Source organism: Strongylocentrotus purpuratus, unplaced genomic scaffold (genome assembly GCF_000002235.5).
Source record: "Strongylocentrotus purpuratus isolate Spur 01 unplaced genomic scaffold, Spur_5.0 spur5_scaffold_8, whole genome shotgun sequence".
NCBI classification, from domain to species: Eukaryota; Metazoa; Echinodermata; class Echinoidea; order Camarodonta; family Strongylocentrotidae; genus Strongylocentrotus; species Strongylocentrotus purpuratus.
In genome coordinates, this window is record NW_022145614.1 from 18,229,942 (window position 1) to 18,245,327 (window position 15,386).

Consider the following 15,386-nt stretch of genomic DNA (forward strand, 5'->3'; position numbering starts at 1 on the left):
GCTCATGTCAGTCAGATTTGACCCTCCTATTAATGTGCCAAGTATTCATATTTGACTTTAGCTCAGCAGATACAACATACGTGTATGCAATTGGGTCTGTTAGTCCCTGTAATACCTCAACCAGGTTAATTGGTTTCCTGCTCTGCCAACTCCAACTCCATATGTGAAATTATTGGTGAATGACTGTAACTTCTCTGAAAATAAACGTTAATTTTTGGTTGTAAACTTTTAGATCCTTCTGAAATTATCGCTCACTGTTGTTGGACTTTTGTGTGATCCCAAATAAAAGCACCTTCAATATGGTACATCCTTTTGTAGTATTCAAACTACAAATTGAGTAGTTTTTCCTGTACATGAATACTGCTGTTACAATCTTAGTTAAGCAGTATTCAAGTGTTCTGTGTAATCATGATAACATTTCTTACATGCTTGGAAAACTTTTTCTCTCCATCTTCACCCTGCTCTCCTTTCATTGTGTGTAATAAGTGCTCCAGATCTCAAAATGTCTGAATATGATAGGTCCCATGTCACACCCCTGTGGTAACCCCCTCCACCCTTCCCCACATCAGGAAAGGAGAAAGATTTTTATTGATTTTCTGTTTTTTATTTCGCCAAAGACATTTGGTTGGGGTTAGGGTTAGGGTTATGCATAGCGTTTGATCCCAGGATGAAGTTACAAATTTGTTTAATGTAGGAAATTGATCACAGAGCAATTGTCTCAAGAAAAATTGTTGTACAAAACCCCTGTTTAGATGAAAACCCCCTTTAAAGTATCTAAGTTCATATCAAAGATGATCACCCCCGCTCCCTTTACCCATCAAAATAACATATGAAATCACAGCATCAGTCGAACTTACTGGTAACATGTAGACAACAATGTGATATCTGCAATAATTTGATATCTTCAACTGCCTAATTAAAGGATGACCATTGACAGCATCAACTTAACCAAGCTGTTGACCTGCAAACACCTTAAGGGCATAATTAATAATGTTGTTACATCACAGCTGTGGAAGGAAGTTGCTAGAGTACTGGTAGTTAATTGGCAAATGCAGTCTTATGGTTTAACTTTGAAAAGTTATGGTCTGAAAAATGCCTTCAGTATAATGTCTTGTATGTTTAATAAAGGGCAAAGACAGAGCAGATGTCTTGTGTATCAAACAACATTACTCACTACAATTATGTCTGAACGTAAGATGATACACTTCTAATTACCAGTTGATCAACAATGCATAATTCTGCGTAAACCTTCGGAAAGACTGCCTTATAAAGAAAGGAAGAGATAGCGATCGCTTGGCGTCGTTTGTGCTAAAAAAATTGTAATTAAGCGAATAGCATCTGTCGTTGCTTGCCCTTGTGATGTGCGGGGGTTGTTGATCTTCGTTAAGACCTCTTCTGAAGAGGATCTGTTTGAAAAAACGCTTTAGAAAAAACGCCTCTCGGGGTGCTGCTGAGCCGGTTAATGTAGATAATTCTGCAGAGGATGACACACGTGAGGACGCATCCACAGAAATATCTCTGGATTGGGATTGCCGATTAGGGATGGGAGCATATAAACAGGATTGTTGAGCCAATATTTGTGAGCCAGGTTGCAATTATTTCCTGAACGTGTGTCACTCACTCGGGCTCCCATTATCAGTTGGATATCAGTTTTGATTTGGGGGGATTGGATTGTTTCGTATCGTATCGGATCATTTTGTATCGATGGTTGGTTGATTGACGGGTTGATGGTAATGGTTGCTCCCGTGCTCGGACATTAAGTTGGAATCACTTCATTTGTTGTCATGGCACCGGAAGAGGTGCCGGGTAGTAATGGGAACAGTAGGATTGCATCTTGGGTAAGAGAGAGGGTCTTCAAGTTGATTTTTTTTCTTCATTTATGTTAATCATGTTGACATGCTGGTCAACAGACAGAACAGTGAGAGAGAGAGAGAGAGAGAGAGAGAGAGAGAAAGAGAGATAGATAGATAGATAGAAAGCAGGGAAATAGAGAGATAGATAGATAGAAAAGGAGGGAGAGAGAGAGAGAGAGAGATTGGGAGAGATAGATAGATAGATAGAAAGCAGGGAGAGAGAGAGAGAGAGAGATGGGAAAGATATAGATAAGATAGAAAAGGAGAGAGACATAGAGAGAGTGTGTGGGAGAGATAATGAGAAAGAGAGAATTTGAGAAAAATAGAGAAATTTCAAGGTTTTGTCTGATTGCTGCTTTACTTGATAAAGGAAAGATGTTTAGAAATTATTGTTCATTAATGTGCATATAAACTAATTAGAGCTGGTTCCTTTTTTACTCATTTATGATAATCATGTTGTCGTGCTGGTCAACCAGACAGAACAGTGAGAGTGAGAGAGAGAGAGAGAGAGAGAGAGAGAGAGAGAGAGAGATGGGGGAAGAGAGATCGATAGAAAGATAGCAAAGGAGGGAGAGAGGGGGATTGAGAGAGAGAGATAGAGAAAGTGGGTGGGGAGATAAAGATAAAGAGAAATGGAGAAAAAGAGGCAAATTACAAGGCTTTGTCTGATAGCTGCTTCACTTAATGAAGGAAAGATAGCTTGAATTTCTTTTTTATTAATACACAAATAAACAAATTAGAGATGGTTACCTTAAATTAAGAAAACTGGCATTCATTCTACAAGTGGAAATGAACATTGCTGACCAGCTACCGGTATGCAAGAAATTGTTAGTAAAGTGCCAGTTTGTTAATGTGTATATCTCACTTTGAAATGTTCTGTTTTGCATGCTGAGTATTCACTTTTTATATTCAGAGAAATATTGAACACAAAATTTAACCTTTCTCTGCATGTACAGGTAAATCATTTTGCTTAGTATTTCCTTCTTTTTTCTCTCTCAAACATATTAAATGTTTTGTGTTATACTATCTACAAATCAACCATGTCATTCATTACCTCTGCCACCTTGCAAAGTGTTCCTTCATATGATATTGCACTATATTTAATGTACTGTACTATGTACTGCACTGTTTTACATGCAAGGGGTATTTTCTTCCAAGGCCCTCATTTCTAGAGCACAGATTCCATTAGCTCATTAAAAAGATCCTTGTTAATCTTAAATCAGTAGTTCACACCCAAAAACCCTTGACATACCCCAGTGGGTGCAAATCTCTGCTTGGGGTGCAGGTACATTTTTTATAAACGCTCTGGACTTGCTCAATCCCTCACAAAGCGATCGAGAGGTTGTTCCATCGACGTAGGATGATGTCGTTTTACTTTCATCACATGATCCTGCGGTTGGAGATTGGGAAGTTGATCCAAGCATATTTATTTTTAAAAAATTCATGTGGGCTGGAAATGTATGATGTCATACTGCATGGGAAGGAATCAAGTGACTGCGATGGGTACAACATAAAATCTAGTCAAAGTTTTGATGGGAGAGGAGATAAGACTCTGTTTGCTTTTGCTTAGATAAACTATTTTAAAACAAAACAAAGATTTTATGAACTATTTATGAACAAAGAAAAGGAAAGTTTATAACCAGTAAATGTTCATTCCTATATATCCAAGAATGGTTACTATATATATATATATCTGTGATGAAAAGTATGCCATATTGTTGAATCTTTGAAGTAAACATTGAGTTGTTGAATGGTGCATCAAAAAAATCCTTTTCAACTATAGGGAAAGTGTTTTGTAAATATTCACTAAAACACATCAATTTAATATGTTCAAAGAGAAATTTGCCAGTACTGTTATGATAACGGTCAGTTAATCTGGCTAGTGCCTTTGACATGACTGCTAATAAACATAATTATGGCTCTTTCAACTATAGGGAAAGTGTTTTGTAAATATTCACTAAAACACATCTATTTAATATGTTCAAAGAGAAATTTGCCAGTACTGTTATGATAACGGTCAGTTAATCTGGCTAGTGCCTTTGACATGACTGCTAATAAACATAATTATGGCTCTGGCCAGAAGAAAAATATAATTGATACATTTGACCTATGTTGGTAGGTGTAATGTTCATTAACCTGAGAGTAGAAATTTAAATGGTTGTAATTGCAAAATGCTTGTTTTGGTGAAAGAGAAATTGGTGGGTATTGGATCAATATCTATCATACTTCATACATTCACTTCACAACAAATCTCATTAACCATGTATTTATGTGGCCTAAATTATTTATCATTCATTCTAATCATACTTCAATACTAACATTCTAGTCATAATTCATAAGCAATCTTATCACTTTCTTCACATAGCATAGCATGAAAAGATGCTGTCAATACAAAATTTCATTAAATAACTCATTCATCATTTGAGAAATTTGTTGTACTGTTTCCATCATTTATTATCTTTAAATGATTACTATCCCCTTGTCAATCACTTAAATTGTAATTTATTTTTTTTGTTTCTAAAAGTATCTTCAGAATCATTTGGTCTATATATATATGACCCTGTTAAAGAGTGATCATAATCCATCTCTAATCCTGGTTCCATCTTTCTATACCTCTCCATGCAGGATCGTATGTCCTCCAGGAGCCGTGGCCGTAGTCTCCTGAAGCACTTCTCTCGCCAGAGGTCTCCGCCCGGCGACGAGGATGGCACCACCGGTGGTGGGGGCGGCGGCTCCGGAGGCTCCAGGATCTCCAGCCTCCGCCCCAAGTCGGTCTGCTCCTCCATCCTGGTGGACAAGGAGTGGCAGAGGAGCGACGAGCTCCTGGACCTGATGGTGGCCCAGGGCAAGATCTCCAGAGACGACAGGGACGACCTCCTCAAGAAGTTTGCCACAGACAGGAACTTCAAGAGTGGGGATGCTCAACGAATGATACTCGCCAATCTCGTCAAAGTGAGTATTGTAGTGGTGAAAGACATTCACTAAATTGTATCTAATAAGACATTGATAGAGTAGTCGGATGATATAATTGGAAGATAAGAGGAAGATCTCCAGGGACAATAAGGACGACCTCCTCAAGAAGTTTGCCACGGACAGGAACTTCAAGAGCGGGGATGCTCAACGAATGATACTCACCAATCTCGTCAAAGTGAGTATAGCAGTGGTTAAAAGGATTGGGTAACTTTGTCTCAGATTCTGAAACAAATCCTTGATTTAGCTCATGCTGCAATGATAATCATAAACCTTTTGGTCAGTCAGGAACCCTATGACTTTTACAAGCCGATCGCCTGTCTGATTATAAAGATATTTATGATTGGAAATTGAAATCAAACAGTTTTCATAACAATACAGTCTATTGTAAAAAACTTTGAGTGACAGAGTATGGTAAAACCTGTCACTCAAAGTTTTTTACTTTGTAGAGGCACTTCTTGATCATTTTGAAGCACAATTTTTTTAGGGCTTCAATTACACCATATCACAGACACTGATAACAGGTAGGGCCATGCATCTCAGATTTAACATTGTTAAACGATGCCTTTAAAAACATTCACTAATCTCAGTTTTTGTTCAAAAAAGTATCTAATCAGACAGCGTCATAGTACCGGTAGTGCAATGATATCAGTGTTTTTGAGGTTCCATTGGAACTATATCCTCTGAAGTTTCACCACCAATAAGAAATTCAAGAGAAAAACAAGAATTTGATAGGGACTTACTCTAATGCATTGCAATTGAAGGCAGCTGAAAGAAAAAATCTTTAAAAGGAAATATCCATAGCCATGCTGGGTACACCCCAACTTTTTTTAAATCTCAACTTCAAAATAGATTATGTTAAGGGACCTGTTGTACCCCAAAATTAAGATATCCTGGAATAATGGAATCGATTTCCTGAGAATATCACCCATTACAAGATCCTCAATACAGGATATTGCAAACTTGGCAAAACAATCGGTTTTATTTTACTTTGTAAACAAATAATTGTCCTTTTTTAACAAGAAAGCTGGCAACAACTTAATTTAAACATTTTATTTTGAGAATACTTGTTAAGTGAAAGTTGGCATTGACAATGAATCCATGGAGGCTTTGTTTTTTCTCAGAAAGGTGAACTTTTATTTCCATCCATCTTAATATAACGTAATCAAATAGGATTATTATAACCCGATAATAAAAACATTTGTTTTTGTACAATGCAACGTGAATAAAGTCTCTGTGCACTCCCAAGGTGAATTTGATATTATTGTCCCGGCTTTAGCTTTTGCAGCCATTGTCAGCATGCACTTTTTTCAATGAACTCCCTGGCTATCAGCTACCTGTTTATGAAACCAACCCCAAGACAGGTGTCTTGATGATATACCTTGTGGAGTTACGTAAGCCCCTGTCGAGGGCTCAACCCGAGTCCCTGAATTGATATTCAAGTGAATGGATGGATTACATGTCACCACAGTGCTTTTAATTTTGAAGTGATAGACTGATACACAAGTTTTTCTGATGTAGCTGAGTAAATGGATTAGTGGTTTTCCCTTCATATAATGGACAATTTTTTCACATTACTTTCAATGATGATGTGCCAATTTGCCTTACAAATCTAAATTTTAAAAGGCTCCATGTAATAAATAATTGACTTATAGCTTGCATTTTGTATTCGTTTTTTTCTTCTTCAATTCCTATCCAAAGAATGCCACACATTCACAATATTATTATTATGTTTATTGTTATTCATTAATTAATTTGTTTATTTATTATTCATTTTTCAATTTTGTATATGTATAATTATTTTTTCTTGTGGAGAGGGGGGGGGGGGGGGGGGGTATTCATCCATCAGACCCTTCTATAACAGTAAGTATTTTATGCTTATCTTCAGTTCTGTATAATGTGTTCAGACATTGTGGGGACAATGACATCTTGGGGGGGGGGGGGGGGCACATTGAATATGGTAGGGTGTGGCAGAGGATGTAGCATTTTCTTTTTTCATTCTCTTTCCATGTCCCCTCTCTATTTCGAATCCCTCCTTATCTCCTTTTCTTCTTTTTCTTGCCATTCAATTGGGGGTTTCTCTTACATCTTAGCCCATACATCAATATTCAATCACTAGATTACAATAATAAATGTTTTATTTTCTCAATTTCTCATTGTGTTTCTCTTCGATAGACTGGAAGGATATCCATCGATGATGCAGTCCACTACTCACGGTTGCTAGGCATCGTGGCGTCCGCGGAGACGGAAGCGAGGACCATCGCAGAGGTCAGCAACGCCTTCCAGGAGAAGAGAGTGTATAATTTTGGAGTGTACAAGTACTACAAACACCGCACATGCCAGAGGAGAATTCTACAGGTAAGTTTTGTCTCGTCTCCCGTAATGTTTGAGTCTCATCAACTTATCAATATGTCTACTGAGAGCCAGGGCATCTTTTAACGAAACCGTCATAAGCACAGTTTCGCCGACAAACCATCAAAAATGTGTGTATCAAATTCAACACCTATTTCAATGAGATGTTGATGAACTTGCATTTATGACGGTTTTGTGAAACGTTGCCCAGAATGGTATTAGTCTTACAGGTGTATGTAAAAGTATATATTTTAATACCCTTCTAGTTCTTAGCAGACAAAAGTAGATTAACGTGATGAGGAATGAAGAACGTGACTAGCATTTAGTTGCATTCGTAAAATTTAGCAAAATCCTCTTCTTTTATTCTTTGTCCATTGGAAACAGATTGGATATATTGATATTGCATGATAAAGGTACTCCATGCTAACAGTAAGGTAGAGACTGTTATAAATCGAAGCAAGTGTTGAAACGAAATATTCAATTTCTCACCTGTTTGTATATTTCTTTCAATCGCTCAGCCTTGATCACCCTTTGAGCTTGCAAAAGGGATGGCACCTGAAAATGCATTTCTTATACTAAATCTGCTCTTCTCTTTCACTTGCTATTAATACTTGCCATTTTTTGTAAAGATTACATCATCCACCACTGTTGCACCATGCATATGTGTCAAGTACCGTTAGTACTTTTAGTCCTACCTATATATTTTTTATTTCCACTACTTCTACATCTTCTGCCATTTCTACTTCTACTACTTTTTACAAATACTGCTACTTCTACTACTTCTGCATGTTCCATTACTCCTACTACAACTACTTCTACATCTCCTGCTACTTCTACTAGTTGCTGCTAATTCAATTTCTACTGATTCTATATCTTCTGCTACTTCTACTTCTACTGCCTTTACAAATACTGCTACTTCTACTACTTCTACAACTTCTACTACTTTTACTACTTCTACTACTTCTACAACTGCTGCTACATCTACTACTTCTACTACCTCTACATATTTCATTACTTCAATTTCTACTAGTTTTACATATTCTGCTACTTCTACTTCTACTTCTACTACCTTTACATATTATGTTACTTCTACTTCAGATGCTTTTACCTCTAATACTACTCCTACTCCTATGATATGATTTGTACTTTCTACGTTTTTATGCCTCCGCCACCGAAGGTGGTGCCGGAGGCATCATGTTTTCGGGTTGTCCGTCCGTACGTCCGTACGTCCGTACGTCCGTCCCGTTTGACCGTTATCACAATATCTCAAGAACCATTTAAGATTTAAACTTAAGACTCGGGAATAGTATTTATCACCATAGGAAGACGATCTGATTAGATTTTGGAGTACGTAGGTCAAAGGTCACAGGTCACAGAGGTCAACTTATGAAATTCCTTGTATTGAGTTTGTTAGCGCGATATCTCAAGAACCATTTGAGATTTAAACTTCAAACTTAAGGATAGTATGTATCACCATAGGAAGACGATCTGATCAGATTTTGGAGCACGTATGTCAAAGGTCAAGGGTCACAGAGGTCAACTTATGAAATTCCATACATTGAGATTGTTATCATGATATCTCAAGAACCACTGGAGATTTAAACTTCAAACTTAGTGATAGTGTGTATCACTATAGGAAAACAATCTGATTAGATTTTGGAGCACGTATGTCAAAGGTCACAGGTCACAGAGGTCAACTTATGAAATTCCTTGTATTGAGATTGTTATCATAATATCTCAAGAACCACTGGAGATTTAAACTTCAAACTTAATGATAGTGTGTATCACCATAGGAAGACAATCTGATTAGATTTTGGAGCACATAGGTCAAAGGTCAAGGGTCACAGAGGTCAACTTATGAAATTCCATACATTGAGATTGTTATCATGATATCTCAAGAACCACTGGAGATTTAAACTCCAAACTTGTTTAAATTGCTCTATGGCGGAGGCATCATTTTCGACTGCGCGCAGTCAAAATTCCATCTAGTTTACAACTATTACTACATGTGCATCTATTTCTATTATTACTGTCAGGCCACTTGTTAATGCTGCCTCTACTTTTGATAGAACTAATTTCCCCTTATACTTCAACATGGACTTATAAACTATAATTCAAACTGATGTTCCACTTATACATTGTAACTCAATGTCTATACTACCCCTTTATTCTCTGCTGCACTTTGTCGTGTGAGCTGCATGCCAAGATGACAAATGCTAGTTGGTTTTCCTCAAGGAGAACTTCAAGGCAAGTGACTTAAGCTAGGGATTGTTGCTATAGTGGGTGATTTGTTTCTCTTATGAATCATAGAAAACATTGGCATACATTTCCTAATTCTGCATTCACCCCAGGGATATCTGCATTTTATATAGATTAGCTTTAGTTAAAATTCTTCAGAGATTGAAATATACATTTTTTTAAAGAAGAATTGAATCATGTTTGTGCAGATTGCGAAACTGTACAAGACAACATTATTCCCTAATCACGTCCTTGTGTTATCAACTGTTTGGAGCCAGAAGTGTGTTAACTTGTATACATTAACAACGATTCAACGTCCTTCTGTTTTTTTCGAGCAGATGTTACATTCTATTTGTATTATTTAGTATGTTTAAATTCTGATTGTCATCTTTTCAAACCCAAATGTTCATTTTTCTTAGACTCTTGCAACTCTTTTTGATACTTCGAAAGGGATCAGAACGTAGAAGAAGATAATTATATACATATTTCTTTTTAAGGTTTATATTCTATGACCTCTGAATTTTAAGCACATTCCTGATATGAGCAAGCAAAAAAAAAGAGCATAATTTCCTATTTTCATGAACTGACAATCTGTCATGTAGTATATGTTTATCTTGCATTCCCATTCCTCTTTAATGTCAACAAACAATTATCACAAGCTGTACGTCACTGCATTGTTTAGTTTGTCCCCAAGGTACAAAGACCCAGTTCTCATTTACACCACAGAAGATGTTATTACCTGGGGAAATGAACTAACTTTTAAAAACGCATTACCCCATGGCATTAATTATAAGATGTAAAACCTATTAAACATTGCCAAGTTTTGTTTCAGTGTAAAATAAAGGAGATAACAATCAAACAATGGTTACAGATGGCTCAGCTATAGCAGGCTTAATGCTATATTGCTTGCGATGGATCTTAAGGATAAAGAAAACGGGAAGCGAGATTGGATCGATGGAGGAAATTAAGAGAGCACATCGATACCTTGAGCAAGGGTGCGTGAGATAAGGGCTTTAAGGAGAGGTCTTAAGATGAGGGAAAGGGGATATGAGACCTCGGGATTGAGCCTGAAAACTGAGAGTTCACGGGGACGAGCATGAACCTTGCTCGACAAAGGAAGACCCTATAGGGATCTGCCTCTAGGACCAGGCCATCTTTATTGTGATCTGAACGGAACATCAGAGTTAGCATGTGGTTATGATTTTCTTGTAAAATATATATAGCTTGGATATATATCAAGATATATCTAAACATCAACATATTTAGAACTAAGTGCTTGAAGATCAACAATTGCTGCTTTATTGTGTATGAAGAAAAAAACAGTTAAATAATTTGCGAAATGACTCCATATATTACCAAAATTGAAGAAAAAACCCAACTATTCATTGATACTACAATTGAGATAACAATATTTGTTATAAATCCGCAGACATAGAAAATGATCATTAAGTTAGTAATTACATTTTATGTAATGTCTAATGTTTATTTAGATATTGGTTATGTATCAAGGTTAAGAAATATGTTTAATTTCATTTAGTAAATTTTCCAAATGACTATGGCATCTGCTTTAACTATTACATATCTAAAGTTATTTAGCAGGTTGATTTTAATCAGGAATGTAGTACGAATTGCAGAATTGATAGTATGCTGTAATTGCCCTTAAGTTTGGAAAATATTTTTGTTTATCTCTTTTCATGAAGTTACTGTGAAATATGATTTATTATTGAAAGATAAAGTTTATATCTTCTCTGAACTTTACAGATCAACCTAAAGAGAGTCGTGTGGATCAATGCAGTTCATAGAAAATGTTAACTTCATAAACACGGAGAATAAGCCATATAATCGTAATCTTTTCATGAAAAGAGGGAAGAAAAAATCATCTTTCCAACTTTATAGGCAACAGTGTAGTAACATATGGTGCTTGATGCTATCTGTACAGACTGTGATAGTGTTGTATTGGTATTATGTTGATCACTGGAAAAGGGGGGAAGGGTTTAATGAGACCACACTTGATTAGATATTTCCTTTGAAAAAATTACATTCTGCTCTAATGTATAATCGCAATTGACATTATGACGTCATTGATAATTTCTTGAAATGTGGAAACGAGTAAATGAACCTTTTAAAGCAATTAGCATATATATAAAAGAGGAGAAAGGCTTTAATTTATATTCATGTTTAATTGTGAATGAATGTTCAATGTAAGGGAATGATAGGTATTTAAACCCTTTTGTGACAATCATTCCACATTGTGTGGTTTGGCTCAATAACTTTTGATTCAAACCCCTACAAAATATGCCAGATCCTGGCATGACGAGAAAGAGCAATTTTGTTGTTGTACATAGTGCACTCATTTTTTGTTTATGACTATATTGCATTTGATCCCAGGAATTTTGTTAAGGAAAATAAGCTCTAAAATCCTTAAATTGGCAATACACCTTGAGAGATTCAAAATCATCGGTAATTTTGTCCATCTTCTTGACAACATTCTCCCCTATGTATAATGTTTTCAGAGACATTGGCCCGAATTCACAAAGGAGATTTACATTTAACCCATGGTTTAAACCTTCATTTACATAACCCATGGTTTAAAATGAGCGCAAAATAAGCGCACCACAATCAAGAGGTCCAGTATTTGACGTGCGCAAGGCAAGGTATGCTTATTTTGCGCTAATTCTGAAACCATGGGTTATGTAAGTGAAGGTTTAAACCATGGGTTAAATGTAAACCTCCTTTGTGAATTAGGGCCATTAGATTTTATCTTAACAATGTAGCAATAGTTATTGTTGCCAATTTGAAGAACAAGGTGTGATCATTTTAGCTCTATACTAATAAACTTTGTCCTGAAAATCATCCAATGACAATGGAAAAACCATAAAATCTAACAACAACAAAGGGTTAATAAAACATAATATTTTGGACCTTAGAATAGAAGAACGGAGAAGAAAGGGAGAGAATATGGTTAGTAAAACTAGGGGAGGTTGCCCATTGGTGAGGAAGTTGGTAAAGAAAGAGGAAGGAAGACTTAAACTCACATAGAATGCCCGGACACTGCGGCAGAGAGAGGGGGGGAAATGCGATGGGGTTAGAAGGTAGATTCTGGCAAGGATAAGAGGAGAAGGGGTCCCTTAGCACCTTGCTGAGCGAGGGAGAGAGAGAGGGAGAGAGGGAGGGTGGGAGAGAGAGAGAGTGGCAGTGAGGGAGAGAGAGACGGAGAGAGAGACAGAGAGACAGAGAGAGATTCAGAGACAGAGCAAAAAGGGAGGGAGAGAGAGAGAATATGAGTGTGTGTGTGCGTGAGAGAGAAGGAGTGAGATAGAGGGAGAGAGAGAGAGAGAGAAATTGAGGGAAAGAGAGAGAGCAGGGGGAAGGATAGATGGAGGGGGGGGGGGAAAGAAAAAGGGATGGAGGGGAAGAGAGAGCAATATAGAGAAGTAGTGATAAAGGAAGAGAGAGGGGATGATAGAGGGAGAGAGAGAGAGAGAGAGGGGGGGGGCAATAGAAGGAGAGAGAGAAATACAGAGAGACAAAGAGAGGGGAGTAGAGCATACAGGTAATTTGATTATTGTCAGACATTTTATGTTTCCTTCATGGATAGACATTTAGTCACTAAGATATTGTTGAAGGTTTACAAGGGATACAGGGGAGTGTGTTCATTGACTTTTATGCACTGTTCAAAATAAAAAAAATTACCAAAGGCAAATCAGTTCTAGGAACTGATAACAGCAACATTACCAAGAAAAAAAAATAGAGCACAATATTCCTACATGTATGAGAGCACACTTCTTAGAGAGTCACAAGTTTTTACTGTGAGTCAACACCTCTTGTGCTACTACCTTAAAAGAGAGGATTGTACAATATTTGGGAAAGATTGTAAAACTAAAATTATCCTCATTAGATTTTGGAAGATATGAATCTCTTAAGACGTGAATTTAAAAAGAAAAGTAAACGATTTACAAGAACTTTGTTGATTTTGTAAGATAAGGAATAATGAGTTTTCTCAAATTTTCAGGATATAGGGAATTATGAGGTGTAATAATATGAATGTTTAAGTGTAAATGTTACTATTAAAGATTTTAAAAATAACATTTTAATACTATTATATTAAAACAAAACAATTAAAAACACCATGCGGAATTAATTGTCCAGTAATGACAGACGAAACTTGTTTAAGTCAACTTTGATAGTAAGAACTATTGAAATCTTTGATACTGAACAGGTTTACTCTGTACATGTATTTTGCTGATGAAGAGGTGATCTTCCATCATAAATTATCTAACAGGGCCTATAAATCATATCCATTATTAATCCCATGAAAGTCACATTTTGCCTTTATTTCTAAAAGCTTGTCAAAATAGTTGATTCATGGTGTCTATTTTGAACCCCTGTAGTAAGGGTTAATACCCATCTCAAGGGGAAAACAAAATTACAATCTAAACCATGCAGTGACTATAAGGATATCTCTCCTTTCAATTTTATGACTTTTAAAATTATCTATTTTCTAACCATGCATTGCTCTACTTTAAAAGTGAACTTTCTACTGCTCCGTCATACATTACACTGCTGAACGTATAAAAACTTCATACATTGATGGCCAAAGAGTTGACTCAACTTTAATGTTTTCCGTTTTTCCTTTCTCTTTGGGGCATTTACCACTAAGCATGAGTCATGATTTTCATGGAATCTTATAGTCTCAATGTCATTATGATGCGCTGTGTATTTCCATTTAAAGAAATTGTGATTGAATATTGTCACGCAACCTCCTCACATGTTTTCCACAGAAACCGTTCAAAACATGAACACATGACTCTGCCTTTAAAGCCACACTGTACTACTCGTAGCTACTTGCTCCCTCTATTAGAAAACTTCCCAAATTGGTGCCTGTTGGTCCCCCATGATCCTCTTTTTCTTATGTAAATTGAGAGCTGAGTTGATGAGATAACCACCTTTCAGTGACCTTGCAGGGTAGTCTAATCCCTCCTGTAAACTAGTACAGATGGGCTTTAAAAGAAATAGAAGGTTCTAAAGCTTTTCTTAAGGTCGGTCAGTGAAATGATATCATGATTTAATTTTTATTCTGTAAAGATTTCAGGTCTTTGACCTGAGGCAGTATTTCAAATTTCACTATTATTTTAGTGAACAGTTAATTAGAGGATAGACTTCAATATGAATCATTGTTGTCATTGTCTGGCTCGCAACAAAGATTTGTTTTAATGGGGCATCGGGAAGGGGGGGGGGGGGGGGGGGGGGGAGGGGGGGGGAGTTAGTATTGATGAAACACATTTAATCAGTACCTGCCCTGTGGTATACAAGTCTGGAGTCCTGTTTGTAAAGGATTAGGCTTACGCATGAAGTCATCTACCTTTGACTGACTTTTCAAGATACAATTAATTCCATCTTTCATATCTTTGGCCTGTTTCGAGGATCACAATTATCTGTTCTTGTGCCCAAGATGATGTCTATATAAGATAGTGTAAAACTTAGTAAGTGAGAATGGCTACTAGTCTAACCATGTTGGTCTAGCAAACCTGATGAAAAGTTGCCAGAAAGCCATGACATCGGCAACCCATGAAACCAACATGTAGGTCCTATCATTCATATCTTTGGCCTGCTTAGAGAATTACAATTATCTGTTTTCATTTGGTGATCAAGATGATATCTAAGAAAGTGAGAATAGCTACAAGTCTGACCATGTTGGTCTAGGAAACCTTCTGAAAAATGAAGGCCCTTGATGCCTACTCATGATATGTAGGTCCCATGATTCATATCTTTGGCCTGTTAAGAGGATCACAATTATATGTTTTTGTGCCAAAATGATGTCTAGTAAAGTGTAAAATTTAGTAGGCAAGAATGGCTACTAGACTGACTATGTTTGTCTTGGAAACCTTCTAAAATATTGCCAGAATATTTTTAAAGATTATGTAACGGAAATGATAATGATCAAGTCATCCATAAAGCTCTAATAAAGTATTT

General features: G+C 36.6%; 1 protein-coding gene across 2 annotated transcripts in view; it reads left to right on the top strand.

Moving 5' to 3' along the window:
- Positions 1–4,483: 4,483 nt before the first annotated feature.
- Positions 4,484–15,386, top strand: part of LOC100890634 — an 88,362-nt gene continuing 77,459 nt past the window's right edge. For both annotated transcript variants that reach the window (XM_030975324.1, XM_030975325.1), the window contains exons 1-2: positions 4,484–4,805; positions 6,999–7,181. In XM_030975324.1, coding sequence (XP_030831184.1) covers positions 4,485–4,805; positions 6,999–7,181 — 504 coding nt within the window. In that variant the 5' untranslated portion in view covers position 4,484. The remainder of the gene's footprint in view (positions 4,806–6,998; positions 7,182–15,386) is intronic.